The sequence below is a fragment of the Hyperoodon ampullatus genome (assembly GCF_949752795.1).
Source record: "Hyperoodon ampullatus genome assembly, chromosome: 13".
NCBI classification, from domain to species: domain Eukaryota; kingdom Metazoa; phylum Chordata; class Mammalia; order Artiodactyla; family Ziphiidae; genus Hyperoodon; species Hyperoodon ampullatus.
In genome coordinates, this window is record NC_136926.1 from 6,282,032 (window position 1) to 6,296,024 (window position 13,993).

General features: G+C 57.5%; 1 protein-coding gene across 4 annotated transcripts in view; it reads left to right on the top strand.

Annotated features, from left to right (window-relative positions):
- Window positions 1–13,993, top strand: part of NCOR2 (nuclear receptor corepressor 2) — a gene marked incomplete at its 5' end in the record, with an annotated part of 153,266 nt that overhangs the window by 48,255 nt on the left and 91,018 nt on the right. For 2 of the 4 annotated variants that reach the window (XM_079718205.1, XM_079718207.1), the window contains 4 exons: window positions 424–490; window positions 7,377–7,549; window positions 9,035–9,128; window positions 11,827–12,005. In XM_079718205.1, coding sequence (XP_079574331.1) covers window positions 424–490; window positions 7,377–7,549; window positions 9,035–9,128; window positions 11,827–12,005 — 513 coding nt within the window. The remainder of the gene's footprint in view (window positions 1–423; window positions 491–7,376; window positions 7,550–9,034; window positions 9,129–11,826; window positions 12,006–13,993) is intronic. The other 2 variants (XM_079718206.1, XM_079718208.1) reach the window with 1 other exon arrangement.

The following is a 13,993-nucleotide window of genomic DNA, read 5'->3' on the forward strand; positions in this document are numbered from 1 at the left end:
AGACCCTGCCTCTGTGCAGCTGCAGGTCTCGGGGGCTTGGTCTCCCCGGCCTGCGTTTCTAAGGCTGTGGCAGTTTCTCTGTGGCCGGTTTCCCGTGGCGGGTGTGGCTGACGGGAGAGGAGAGGCTGGGTGCGTGTAGGGTGATGGCAGCTCCGGGGAGGGCAGGAAGCCACAAGACCTCGCCCCGCTTCGGAACCTTCTTTCCTGCAGACCACGCTCAGCCTAGGTGTGCGTGGGGACACCTTGTACGTGACGGGGGAAGGGCACACATGGGCAGTTCGTGGCTCACCCTGGGGGGCTACGGATGTGTCTTAGCTCACCGGGAGCCAATAGGGGCAAGTAGGGGCAAACTTCAGCACGGGACAGAATTCCTGAAAGCCCGCATTTCTGACCTGCCCGGTTGGCCGTTTCCATCCTCCTTAGAAACCAGGCGATGCGGAAAAAGTTAATCTTGTACTTCAAGAGGAGGAATCACGCCCGGAAACAATGGGTAAGTCACCACCGCGTCCCCCACCCCTGGAATCTCTTCTGCTGCCTCCTCCCCTCCACGGACCAGGCTTCCTTGAGAGCCGAGACCGTCCAGGCCACTCGGGCCACACCCACCGGGATCCCTGGGTTCTGCAGCTCATTCCTGCGTGTCCAGGGTGTCAAGAAAAGCCAAGGGCAGTGAGAGAAATGGGAAAGGACAGCAGCTGCTTCCGTGAAGCTGGGGGCTCAGGGCTCGGCTGCCTCAGGGAAGCTGGGGTGTGAGTGGGTGGGGAGGCTGGGAACTGTGCCCCTCCTTTTCCAGCCTGGAAGGGGAGAAAGCAAAATGTTGGCCGGGAAAATTGGTTCCTTGTCGGAGGCCCTACTGTGGCTATTTTAGGCAGAAAGAGAGAAGTTTGTTGGCAGAGGTGGAAGACTGGGGTGGGCTGTGTGCTGGGTGGCGGTGACTGCAGGGGGCTCCCTGAGAAATGAGCTTTGCCCAGCCCGCTGTGCCCATTCCGGGCTCAGGAAAATCCAGGCCTAGAGAAGCAGTGAGGCCCCCCTTGCTTAGAAAGTGGTACGGACTCCTTCAACCCACCGCACACTCTGCCGTCTCAGCTGGGAGGCATGCCCAAGGCAGGGGGAGCACATGTGAAAGAACACCTTTAGTTGTGGTTTAGGGTGGGCGTTTACGTCACTGATTCACTGAGTGATGGAGAGGGAGTTACCCATTAGTATTCTTTCAGCTGTGAGAGGAAGAAGCACTGGCTCAGATGGGCTTAAACAGTAAAGGAATTTGTGTAGCTGATATGGAGTTCAGGAGTGGTTTGATCAGGTTGCACCTTCATTTCTATGCCTTTTTTCTTCAAGTCTGCATATTAGTACATTGACAAGCTGGTTTTCCTTTGGGACCTGAATTGCTACAGCAGGTTTGAGTCTTTTAGAGCCAGAGAGAGAGCTGCTCTTTCTCAGACCACCTCACAAAAGCTCTGATTTCACCACTCGAGGGCCTCGGTCCCTCTGAACCAGTTTCTGAACCCACCCTGCTCTGGCCTTAGACCTCGACTGGGCCCTTGGAGAAGGGATACATTTCTGGCCCAGATGCTGGGCGACTGGGAAGCTGGTTGGGCGGCACCCTAGACCCCAGGGCCCCACGGGGTGAGAAGTGGTGGGCTTCCCTTTTCTTTCCAACCTCCTCAGACTCCCAGATTGACTGGATGGTGACCAGAGGCGCCTGGCTGGATAGATGGGGTTCATGAAACGGGGCATCCCATCTCATTCATCGAGTTAAGAAATATTTACTGAGCACCTGCTGTGCGCCTGAGTGGAGGAGACGCAGTGATAAGTGCCCTGCAGAGGGATGGGGTCGGGGACAGCCTGGATACCAGACCACAGTACTGAGAGAGGAATGACCAGAAATGACCACACGTGTGAATATCTGAGGGTGTGAGTGTCAAGGAGAGGGCTCAGCAAGTGCAGAGGCCTTGAGGCAGGAACCGGCCTGGGAGGTAGCACAGGACAGCATGTAGCAGGCAAGCCTGAAGTACAGGGCATGCGTGGGGGGCTGTGGTCGAAAATCCTGGGCGCCAGGTCACCTGGAAATGGAATGTCTAGATTTTACTCTAAATACAGTTGGACACTTATTCTTAATGTATTCTTAATAAAGAATACAAAACCTTTAAGAATTTTTAGTTATTCGGAAAATTTGACAGTGATACAGGAAATCTGACAGAAGAGTAACAGTGAACACCTATAAGCCCGCTATCTAGAATCCATCGTGGTTAACATTTCTTTTATATTCGCTTTGTGTGTGTGTGTGTGTGTGTGTGTGTGTGTGTGTGTGTGTGTATGAATGTTTTTGTGTTGAGCTGTTAGAACGTAGGTGCAGACACCCAGGCCCTCACCCGGAACACTTCCTGGAGGAAGGAAATTCTCTCTTTATCGCACCTAACGATTCACAGTTTTTCCTGATGCACAGCTTTTCCCCTGTAGTCCTGCCCAGGGTTGGGGTTCCTTTGGGGCTGGAAGAAGGAGATCTGATTTACATTTTAAAAGGATCCCAGTGGCTGCTGGGGGGTGGAGTTGGGTGGGTGTAAGTTGTTCAGAAATCTCCCAGGGCTCCCTGTGGAGGGGTCCCTTGAGGGGATGGAGGGGAAATGGGCTTATTTAAAGATAAAGGAACTGGAGAGTCTTCTAAGAAATTCTGGGTTCGCTTTGTGGCCAAGCTGAGCCCATCTTAAGAGAGGCCCATGTGAAAACGAATTCCTAAACCACAGAAGCTACGATGGGAGGGCGTCTGGAATGATCTCATTCTTGTTCTTATATAAATGAGCCCAAAGCCCCATGCATCGTCATCAGCAAGGACTGGGAGGGCGCTTGGCCAAGACGGGCCCCCTCAGATCTGCATGCTCCCCGCCCGCCCCCCTCCCCACGTCAGTCACCTTCCCTTCTGTAGGGCCCTCACTCCTCAGAGGTTCCTGGGACCCACGCTGCCCTACACTCCTGCTCTGCCCAGAGAGCTGAGGCTCTTCCCCAGAGGGGCACCCAACCCCAACAGGAGCCTCCACCAGGCCTGCCCTGTCCTCCCCGGGAAGCTGAGCTTGCCCGCCCCACGCCCCCTGAAGCCAGATTGTGTGTGTGTGTGTGTGTGTGTGTGTGTGTGTGTGTGTGTGTGTGTGTGTGGTGTTGGGGGAAGGGGGTATAAGCGGGGGCACTGTAAGGCTGAGATGCGCAGATTCAAACCCTACCCACCATACCCGCTGTGAGTGATCTTGGGACAGCCGTCTTGCCCTAAGCCTTGCTTTTCCTCATCTGTGAAATGGGGTCATGGTGGGGCTTCAGGAAGAGTTAGCGCAGTGCCTGGCGGGGGTAGTGTGTGTGACTGATGGCCTGGCAGGATGGGTTAGTCAGGGGTTGAGCTCAGCCTGGACGGTGGGTGTATTCATTTCCTGGGGCCGCTGTAACTAATGACTACAAACTAGGTGCCTTAAAACAATAGAAATGTATCCTCTCACTTCTGGCTCTAGACGCCAGAAGTTCAAGATCAAGATGGGGGCAGGGCTGTGCTCCCTCCAGAGGTGCTAGGGGAAGCTCCTCCCTGCCTCTTCCAGCTCCTGGTGGCCCCAGACAGTTCCTAGCTGTGGCCACATGACTCCCATCTCTGCCTACATCCTCAACTGGCCTTTCCCCTCTCTTCTCTCACACGGACGCCTGTCACTGGATCTAGAGGTCACCCTAATCCAGGATGACCTCATCTCAAGATCCTTAATGGCATCTGAAAACACCTTTTTTCAAATAAGGTCACATTTGAAGATTCAAACCCCCTAACCTGGGGGTTAGGATGCGGGCACATCTTTTGGGGGGGTGTCACCATTGAACCTACTACAGTGGGCACTGGCATATTTTCAGCATAATCTGCCTTTTCTCTTTCTCCTGGCTTCTCCCCACTCTCCTTTTTTATCTACTTCTTTTTTAGAGACGGCTAAAGTTTTGCTCACTCCTCTCATATCCCTTGCACCTCTTATTTTTCACTTCTGGGCTTTTTCCTGACCTGCCCTGGCATCCGTGACTTGCTTCTGCAGGCTGAGTTACAGGCAGCAGGACAGGGGCTGGGAGAGTTCCACCTCGTCACCGTCACGCATCGCTGAACACGCAGGACAGCCAGCAGGGGAGCATTCTCCGAGTCTGTGGTGCCTGGGCCGCTGAGCCCAGCAGAAGGCCTTTGCATGAGGCTGCAGGCTCCCTGGAGGTCTGGAGGACGCCGGGTCACCAGGTGACCACAGAGGCCAGTTCCCCTGGCCAGCCGGCTCCAGCCACCTCCCTAACACTTCCCTCCTTGCACCCTGTTCGTTGGCCTGAGGCTGTCTTCCTCAGTTTTGGGGGTACCTCCTGGTCACCCCATCTCTCATCGTTTCCCTAAGTGTAGAGCTCCATCCTGACACACCTGGCAGGGTAGGAGGGGTTCAAATCCTGGCCCTGCTCAGTGACCGGGGCAAATCATTTAATTCCTGCTCTCAGGTTCCTGTTCTGTTTGGTGGGGATTATAGTAACATGCACCTCATCAGGCCACTGAGTGAAAGGCTGCAAGCAGTGTGCTCACAGCAACGTCCAGACTGCAGTGGGTGCTCAGAACCGTCAGCCGCAAGCTGACTCTAAAATTCATGGGGACCCCAAAGAGACAAAACAATCTTGAAAAAGAACAACCAGGTTGGAAGAGTCACTTCCTGATTTCAAAACATCTCACAAAGCTACAATAATCAAAACAGCATGGTTCTAGCCTAAGGACAGATATGGAGACCAATGGAACAGAATAGAGAGGCCGGAAACAAGCCCTCACATCTCTGGCTGCTGGATTTTTGACAGGTGGCCATGTCCATTCAATGAGACAGGACCGTCTCTTTCAACAAATGGTGCTGGGACAATAGGACTGCCACACTCACAGGAATGGAGTTGGATCCCACCTCACAGAATTAACACAAACAGTAACTCGAAATGAATCCAAGACCTAAATGCAAGAGCTAAAGCCATACAATTCCTAAAAGAAAACCAACCCATAGGGGTGAATCTTCATGACCCTGGACTGGGCAGCGGATCTTGGGTGTGACACCAAAAGCATGAGAAGCAAAAGGAAAAGTAGACGCACTGGACTTTATCAGAACAACCATCAGGAAGGATCCTGACCTCCCGTCCCTAATTGTGTGATCCCGGGCTGATGGCCCTGAGCTCTGAACTCCTGCCTCTACAGAGGGGATGGCGGTCATGGCCTTTTGTTGTTTGGGAGAGTCAGTCGCGGGAAGGACTCAGCTCTGTGCCTGGCATGTGACACAGTGGCACTTAGCTAGTGTCAGCGGCAATGCTGATGCTGATGGTGATGATGATGCTACGAAGAAGAATTCCCACTGAGAGTGACCTGTTTTCATAACACACACAGACTGTGGTCGCAGGGGCCATCCTCCTTTTCCTCTGCAGATTCTTGCTCCTGGCACCCGGCAGACTAGCTTAGCAGTGCTCCAGCCTCTGAGGTGTGAGTGTGACTGTGAGAATGTGTGTATGTGAGTTTATGAGTGAGTGTGTGGGTGTGAGTGTGAGAATGTAAGTGTATGTATTTGTCCATGTGAGTGCATGTATGTGTAAGGGAGTGTGCATGTGTTATATGTGAGTGTGTGCATGTGTGTATGTGAGTGTGTGACCTGCTTCCTTCCCTGGCCAGCGGGGCCGCTATGTGGAAACCCCCTGGCAGGGTCATTGCTGCCCCAGAGAAGGGCCGCAGCCACTGCCGTGCTCTGTCCTGAGGCGCCCCGTGCCCTCTGCCCTCAGTGGACGGAGAGCACCTCCAGTGCACAGGCCACAGCAGGTGGCACTGTGGTTAGATGTGGAGGGGGACTTCCTCATCCTGGACAGTCCTCAGGAGCTACTCACGTCTTTGCGTGTGGTGCTTGGGGCTGGGCAGTGTGGCTGCGGGTGCCTGCACGGCTGTTCCTGTCCCTTGCTCCACGAGGGCCCCAGGCAGGGCTGGGGCGTCTTGCTGGCCTCCCTGCTCGCCCCTCCACTGGGCAGCTGGTTGGTGGCCCTGCGGGTTTCTTGCCTATCTTCACGGGTAACTGCATTCTTTTCCTCTGCTGGTTTTGGGTGAACATGTTCTCACCTTTACCCCATCTGACATGTTTTCTCGCTCTCGCCCATCAGATCGAGGCCTCTCTGGCAGGGCTGAGAGCGTGGGGAGGGTCCCCTACTCTGATGGTGGGCTGGGCTGGGTTTCCTTCGCGCCGGTTCTCACCCTCAGGGGTGCTGTTCTCGGCACCTTGCCACGAACATGTGTGGCTATTGTCTGCTACTTGAACTTGACCTCCCAAGGGTTCTTGGGGCAGCCCACATACCTGGGGACCCCCCGGGAGCTGGAGGTCAAGTTCTGCTCCTCCTCAAAGCTGGCCTGACGGCCACTTGGGGACCATCACGCCGCTGGGTTTGTTGAGGACCAAGGTCACAAGCTGCCTTGGTCAGAAGCTGAAATTCAGGATGGGGGGTGGTGCCTGGGCACGAGGACCAGAGACGGGTTTTGTGATTATGCTGAAGTGTTGGGGAGGCGTTCAAGCGAGACTCCCAGACCATGCCATCTGTCCATGGCAGCTGTTAGAGACGGGGAGATTGGGTCTCACGGGCAGCCAGATGCTCCCTGCCTGCTTGAGGTCTGGGTCACCTTGGAGACTCAGAAGCCAGGCAGCTACACTCTGGGCCGGGCCGGGGTCTTTTCTCTAAGGAAGGACATACAGCAGGAAGCACTGTGGTTAGACTTGGAGAGGGACTTCCTTGTCTTGGATGGGCGGCAGCTTGAGTCTTCACACCCAGTCCTTGGGTGTGGGGAGCATGGCTGGCCTGAGGCCGGGGGATGAGGAACTATTCAGAAAGAGAATGCTTTCCACGCGGCTGTCCCGGGCCTGATGGACGCCCCAGAGCTGCCCTGTCTGACGCAACTGACAATGAATGAAATGGTCTGTGTGCACTGCCCACTATGGGTGGTAGCCCTGGCCTCACATAGCTACTAGCATTAGAAATGTGGCATAGGGACCAGAGACCTGAATTTAAATGTCACTTAATTTTACCTTATTTAAACTCCACAGCCACATGTGGCTGGAAGCACGAGGCCTTTCTGGAGGGAGGCCGGCAGGGGGTGGCCCATTCCCCAGGGAGCGAGGCGGCCGGGTCCTTAGGGCAGCCTGTGGGTTTTCTTCAGGGACCCGGGTCTGCCTGGGTCTGCTCAGGTCTCTGCGTGATCACGTGTCTGCCTACGTGCCCGCGTGTGATCGCGTGTCTGCCCACGTGTGCCCGGGCACACGGCAGAGCGGGGAGCCGGGGAGGGGCTGGGTGTCGGATGCGGGAGGAACGGCTGCCGCAGGGCCCCCCCACCCCCGCAGGAGCAGAAGTTCTGCCAGCGCTATGACCAGCTCATGGAGGCCTGGGAGAAGAAGGTGGAGCGCATTGAGAACAACCCCCGGCGGCGGGCCAAGGAGAGCAAGGTGCGCGAGTACTACGAGAAGCAGTTCCCCGAGATCCGCAAGCAGCGGGAGCTGCAGGAGCGCATGCAGAGGTGAGCGGCAGGGGGGTGGCCCGGTGGGGGGGGGGGCCCCCATCCCCGTCCCCTCCCCCTCCCTCCCCAACCCCCTCCCCTCCCCCTCCCTCCCTCCCCCTCCCTCCCCACCCCCCCCCCTCCCCCTCCCTCCCTCCCCTCCCTCCCTCCCCTCCCCTCCCCTCTCCCCTCCCTCCCCTCCCCTCCCCCTCCCCTCCCCCTCCCACCTCCCCTCCCCTCCCCCTCCCCTCCCCCTCCCCTCCCTCCCCCTCCCCTCCCCTCCCCCTCCTCCCCTCCCCCTCCTCCCCCTCACCCTCCCCCTCCTCCCCTCCCCCTCCTCCCCTCCCCCTCCTCCCCTCCCCCCTCCCCTCCCATCCCCATCCCCTCTCCCTCCCCCTCCTCCCCTCCCCCTCCCCTCCCTCCCCATCCCATCCCCCTCCCCCTCCCTCCCCTCCCCTCCCCTCCCCCCTCCTCCCCCCTTTCCCCTCCCCTCCCCTCCTCCCCTCCCCTCCTCCCCTCCCCCTCCTCCCCTCCCCCTCCCCTCCCTCCCCTCCCCTCCCCCCCTCCCCTCCCCCCTCTCCCCCCTTTCCCCTCCCCTCCCCCTCCCCTCCTCTCCCCCTCCCCTCCCCCTCCCCCCTTTCCCTCCCTCCCCCTCCCCCCTCCCTCCTCCTTTCCTGACTCCCAGGGCCTGGGTCAGCTCGAGGCACTGTCTGCAGAGGCGCCCTGGCCGGCGTGAAACAGAAAGCACAGCAGCATCTCAAACTGGCAGCCCGGGGGCCGCATCAAGCCCTTGGATGTGTCACTTGGTGCCTGCCCGGCCTTAATACTTAATTGAAAGAAGCTTAAATCCATTTTGGTGGAGTGAGTTCTCCTTCCGGTGGGCCACAGGCTGGTACCTCCCAGCTTCGTTCATTTATGCGGCCCCTGAAGGCAGCTGAGTTTGAGATCCCTGGTGTGGATCAAAGGAGAAGGATGCTGGTCTCAGGTGGTGGCTGTGAGGACAGGGTGGGATCCTGCGTAGGAGTGCCCAGCGCAGAGTAGGTGCTCGGTGACATGCAGCTGTGACATCTGTTGCCATACAGATAAGGTGGTGGGCCGTGAGCAGGGATGCTGGATTTCACCCTTTACTGGACACTCACGGTGCGTATCTCACCGAATGCCTCTCCAGTCCTGGGAGCCACGTGCCACCTCATTCCCGTGGTACAGGGGAGGACATTGAGGGACAGGTCCGAAGAGGCAGGCTGGGATTTGTATGGGGATCTGGTCTTTGGTGGGCATCTTAGGAGAGAAAAAGGGTTCTGGCATTGCTGGGTGAGTCTGGGGGCTCCATGCCCTCCCTTGGACCCCTGGGCTCAGGGCTGTCTGTGTGGGTGTGAGGCCTGGCCCCTCCTCACTGCCACACCGCCGCCTCTGGGGAACCTGCGGGCTCGGGTCTGTGCTGCTGTGCCGGCCGCGTGTCCCTGGCTGCCGAGGGGCCGGTCCTGAGCGTGTCCCTTTGGTCTCCAGCAGGGTGGGCCAGCGGGGCAGCGGGCTCTCCATGTCAGCCGCCCGCAGTGAGCACGAGGTGTCCGAGATCATCGATGGCCTCTCGGAGCAGGAGGTAAGTCCACGGCCTTGACCCTGACCTCAGCTCCACCCGCTGTGTCCCCTGCGCGTGGAGAAGCTCCCAGCAGGAAGCAGAATTCACCTGGATGCTTGAAATCAAGGGGCTTGTTACTGCAGTGTGGGCAGAGCCCAGGTGGGATAGTGGGGCACCAGGGGAGTAGACAGTGCCCGTCCCCAGCCTGAAGGACAAGCGGGAGAGGGGCCTTCCTGGGGCTGTGGAGGAGAGGAGGCCCCCTGGTAGGACACGGCCAGGAAGGGCCCCATCCATGATGCCACGGCGGGGAGGAAACGGGGGATAAGTACCCCCGCCTCTCACTCCCCACCCCCGCCCCCGTCTACTTTCAGTGCTTCCCATTGGTTGAGCCTGACCAGAAGCCAGAGGGCACGAGTGCCTGAGAGCTGTGGTTTCTAGGTCAGCCTCCCCGTGCCCAGAACTGGGGGCAGAGGGGGATTCCCGTCTCACCAGCTGTTCACCAAGCCGGGGACCTTCTATCAGCCAGGTGACCCTGGCTGTGGTCACCAGAGCCCAGAGATGACCAGGAAGCAGAAAGAGGAGGCGTTTGCTCCTGGGGCAGGGCTGGCGCTGGCTTGTCCCCTCCCAAGTCTTGTAGGTCAAGCATCTCATGTGCCAGTCCCCCCGCCCCACCCTGCATGTTCCCAACATTACAGTAGACAAGAGGGAGCCTCACAAAAGGAGGGGGCACATTCCTCCTCCCCGGGGCCTTGTGTCCAGGCAGAACTTTTGTCCAGATGGGAGGTATGGCAGCTCCAGCTCAGCGCAGTCAGCTCTAGCTGCACATGGCTATGTAAATGGAAATTCACACAAATGACATAAAATGAAAAATTCACTCCCTCTGTCCCACTTCAGTTGCTCAGAGCCACATGTGGTTAGTGGCCCCATGCTGGACAGAGCAGGCAGTAAACACCTGCATCGTTGCAGAACGTTCTATTGGGTAGCACTGCTTAGGCCACTGATTCTCACTGCGGACAGACTTAAGAGTCCTGGCGAGGGGGAGTCTGGCTTGAAGTGCAGGTTCCTAGGGCCCTGCCCCAGCAGTTCTGATTCAGCCAGTCTCGGGCAGAGCTCAGGAATCTGCATTTTCACCAGGCTGTTCACGTGAGCCTGATGCAGGTAGTTCAGACTCTCTGGCCGTTAAAAAAGAGCCTTCGTTTTAAAACTTCACGTGCTATGTCCCCGTTTTGAACACCCGTCAGTCTGCAGACAAGCAGAACTTGGAAAGCCTTTGTCCTCACGCCTGTGGGTTCGCTCGAGCTCCTGTCCCGCCGATGCTGTGGCCACGTGCACGTCCCACAGGGGCACATGGGAACAAGAGGAGGGCGGCCCTTTCCCGTGTGTTCCCTGCCTGATGCAGGCAGGGCGCCTGGCATCCCAGCAGGTTCAGTGTCCCCCTCCCACCCACCCCGGCCCTCATGCCGGAGGCCCACTTCCCCAGGTCCTGGCAGCACAAGAATGCAGCCACCAGTGTCCCCAGGGATGCTGAGGGAACAGCTTTCGCGGGTGATGGTTGGAAAGGGAATTCAGGGCAGAAACTTCACCTCACCCAGCCCCGGCTGACCTGAGGTTCCCTGGGAGGGTGGGGAGGAGGGGACTGGGTGGGAGGAACGATGCTGTCCATCTTGGGGGGAGCTTGCGGTAGTCAGCCCTCCTGCCCGGTTGGGGAGAGGCAGCAGAGCAGGGGTGGGGTTCCTGCCAGGAGAAACCCTGCCTGGGCTCTGCCAGTGCTGTGTATCTCGGGCAGCCGAGGAGGTCGGCGAGGTGAAGGTGCTGGAGGGCTGCCCGAGTGCTGGGGGAGGGTCAGGCCTCTGTGGGGGGCCCGTCTCAGCCGAGGGTCAGGGCCCTGCCCCCGCTGCGTTCCCCTGCTCCTGTTGGGAATCCCCAGCGCTGAATGGAGAGCTTGGATGTGGGAGGTTGGGCAGCGGAGCCTTTGAACCGGCTGACCTTGGCCGGGCTGGACCCTTGCCTGCCTCCGGAGATGGGTAATTAATCGCCAGTAATGGGCTGGCTGCAGAGATTTGGGGAAATGAGTCCAGCGGAGTGGCGGCTCAGAGCCTCTTAATAGCCATCCTGATGCATTAGGAGCGCGCCCGCCCGACTCCTGCTGAGCACGGGGCTGGGCAGGCTTGGTCCCCAGCGGGCACGCTTGAAGGAGCTGGATCCAGGGCTGGGGGTGGGTGGCGGGTGAGGAAGTGGTTCTGCAGCCTCACCGGGCCCCCCCAGAGCACAGCAGCCCCCCGCCCCACCCCGCGTGCCCTCTGAAGCTGGAGGGCCAGGCCCTGTCTCCTGAGCTAGTCCGGCCCAGCTGGGCTGCACATCTTTCTTGCGGTATTTTATGGCACTTGCATTTCCAAACGGAAGATTCATTGCTCCCCTCTTTCTGCAGATAAGGTGGCTGCCGCTCTCTGCATTTAATTTAACAGCCCTGCCCACCATAAACCTCTCTGGGGCCGCCTTTAAATTCTCCCTCCCCCTGCACGGGCTGTTATTATTTTTTAACTCGTCATTCGCTCTCTCTCTGGTTTTGCGTCTTTCCTGTCTTGTCCGGAGCATCCCTACCCTCGGCTCCTCACCTGGGTCCCCTGTGCGGGCGCAGGCACCCCTCCCCCTCCCCACCCTGTCCCCCTTGTCCTGTGCTTTCCAACCGGAGCCCTCTGCCGTCTCCATCTCCCTCCAGAACCTGGAGAAGCAGATGCGCCAGCTGGCCGTGATTCCACCGATGCTGTACGACGCCGACCAGCAGCGAATCAAGTTCATCAACATGAACGGGCTCATGGACGACCCCATGAAGGTGTACAAAGACCGTCAGGTCATGAACATGTGGAGCGAGCAGGAGAAGGAGACCTTCCGGGAGAAGTGAGTCCCCGTCACTGGGGGGCGGGCCTGGCCGGGCCACCCTCCCCCGTCCTGAGAAACCTGCCCTGTTGAGCCTTGTGCTGGCTTCCTAGGGCTGCCGCGACAAATGGCCACCAGCCGTGTGATTTTAAACAACAAGAATCTATCCTCACACAGTTCTGGGGGCTGGAAGTCCAAGATCAAGGTGTGGTCTGGGGTGGTTCCTTCTGAAGGCTCCAGGGGAGAGTCTGTCCCAGGTCTCGCACCTGGCTGGCACCTGCTGGTGGCCGGCGATCTTTGTCATCCCTCGGCCTGGAGATGGATCTCACTGTCTCAGTGTGTCTTCACGGGGTCTTGTTTCCTGTGTGTCTCTCTGTGTCTTCTCCTTTTCCTATAAATTCACCAGTCACATTGGATTCAGGGCCCACCCTACTCCAGCATGACCTCATCTTAACTAATTATATCCGCAAAGGACTCATTTCCAAATAAGGTCGCCTTCTGAGGTGCTGGGAAGACATGATATTTGGGGGGCCACTATTCAAACCAGTACAAAGTGTCAAGGCAGTTTTATGTGAAATGGGGCAGTGTGTATCAGAAGAACAAGGCAGGAGGACCTTCGAGGCTGGGCTGAAGCCTCGGGCAGGGTTATGTGGCTGGCCGGTGACTTTTCGGCTTTCATTTTACTTGGAAGGTGGCTATTTGTGGAGCACATCCTTCATCACAGACACTGGACAGATGTTTTCTGGGGTTTGTGCATTTGTCCCTCTAATCCCTCATAACAGCGTTACCAGGCCATTCCCATTACACACATGAGGAAACAGAGGCTCAGAGAGGTTAAGACACTTAACAAAGGTCACACAGCTTGCAAATGGTGGAGGCAGGATTCAGACTCCCCCAGCTTCGGGGCAGGGGCTCAGCTGCAATGGAGAGGCTTGTCGGGGGAGAGGGGCGTATGGAGCCAAGGAGCAGGGCGGGGGGTCTTTGGAAAGCAGAGGCAGGAACTGGATGCTAAGAGGTGAAGCTTGGGGCTTCTTCTAAAATGAAAGAGCAAAATGTCTGTTTTGGGGAGACGAGTGAGGAACCAGATGGAGAAAGCGCTCCTTTCCCCCACCAGACTCAAAATGTGTGTCCCAGGGAACCACATCCTGGGCACAGAGCGCCTCCTCAGGACCCAGGACCCCCATAAGGCAAGAGGGTGGGAAACTAAGGCGGAGACCTCAGCACTCAGCCAGGAGGGCGTGGGGGACTCAGCTGCGGGGCGTCCACGTTCACCTCCGCCTCCCGAGAAGGCCTCAGAGTTTCTTCAAAAGAGGTGTCCCACGTTCTCCAGCCACCCACTGCGGGACCAGGCCGCAGGGGCTGGGGCTGTCTCTGCCCTTTGCAGAGCTGGGTGGCCCCAAAGTGCTAGACTGGGCTTCAGGCATGGGGATGGCTCTGGGTCGTGGGCAAGGCTGGGGTGCATCAGCCAGGGCAGACACACCAGGACTTGGAAATGCAGGAGGAGCGACTGAAGAGGGTCTTGTGTGGAAAGTTTTTGTTTGTTTGTTTAGATGGCTTTTGATTATGGAAATTCTAAAACATACATAAAAACAGAGGGACGGTGTAGTGCACCTTCGAACGCCTAACACAGATGCAGCGACCTTCCACAGGAAATAGCGCTTTGGGGAGCAATTCCTGCCGTGTGTTTGGGGTTTACTGCTCAGAGACAGGAAACGCAGGTAGTTAGCGGCTCATTTCTAGGTCCTCACGGTCAACAGACGTCAAATCAAGTCGTCCCGTATCTGGTGTTGTACAATTTAAAAACCAGTGAAGTGACTGTAGGACAGTCATGGATGCTAAAAATTACTGTTGCATTAGGTATTTAAATTCCCCCTGGTGTGTTTGATATTTTATTTATTTATGCTTTCTTAAAAAAAAAAAAAGAGGTTTCTGGGAACGCTTTCTGTGTTTTGGCCTTTCTGGATTTTTCATGTTGCTGTTCCGACCTAAGGATTTCACACTGTTTGTCC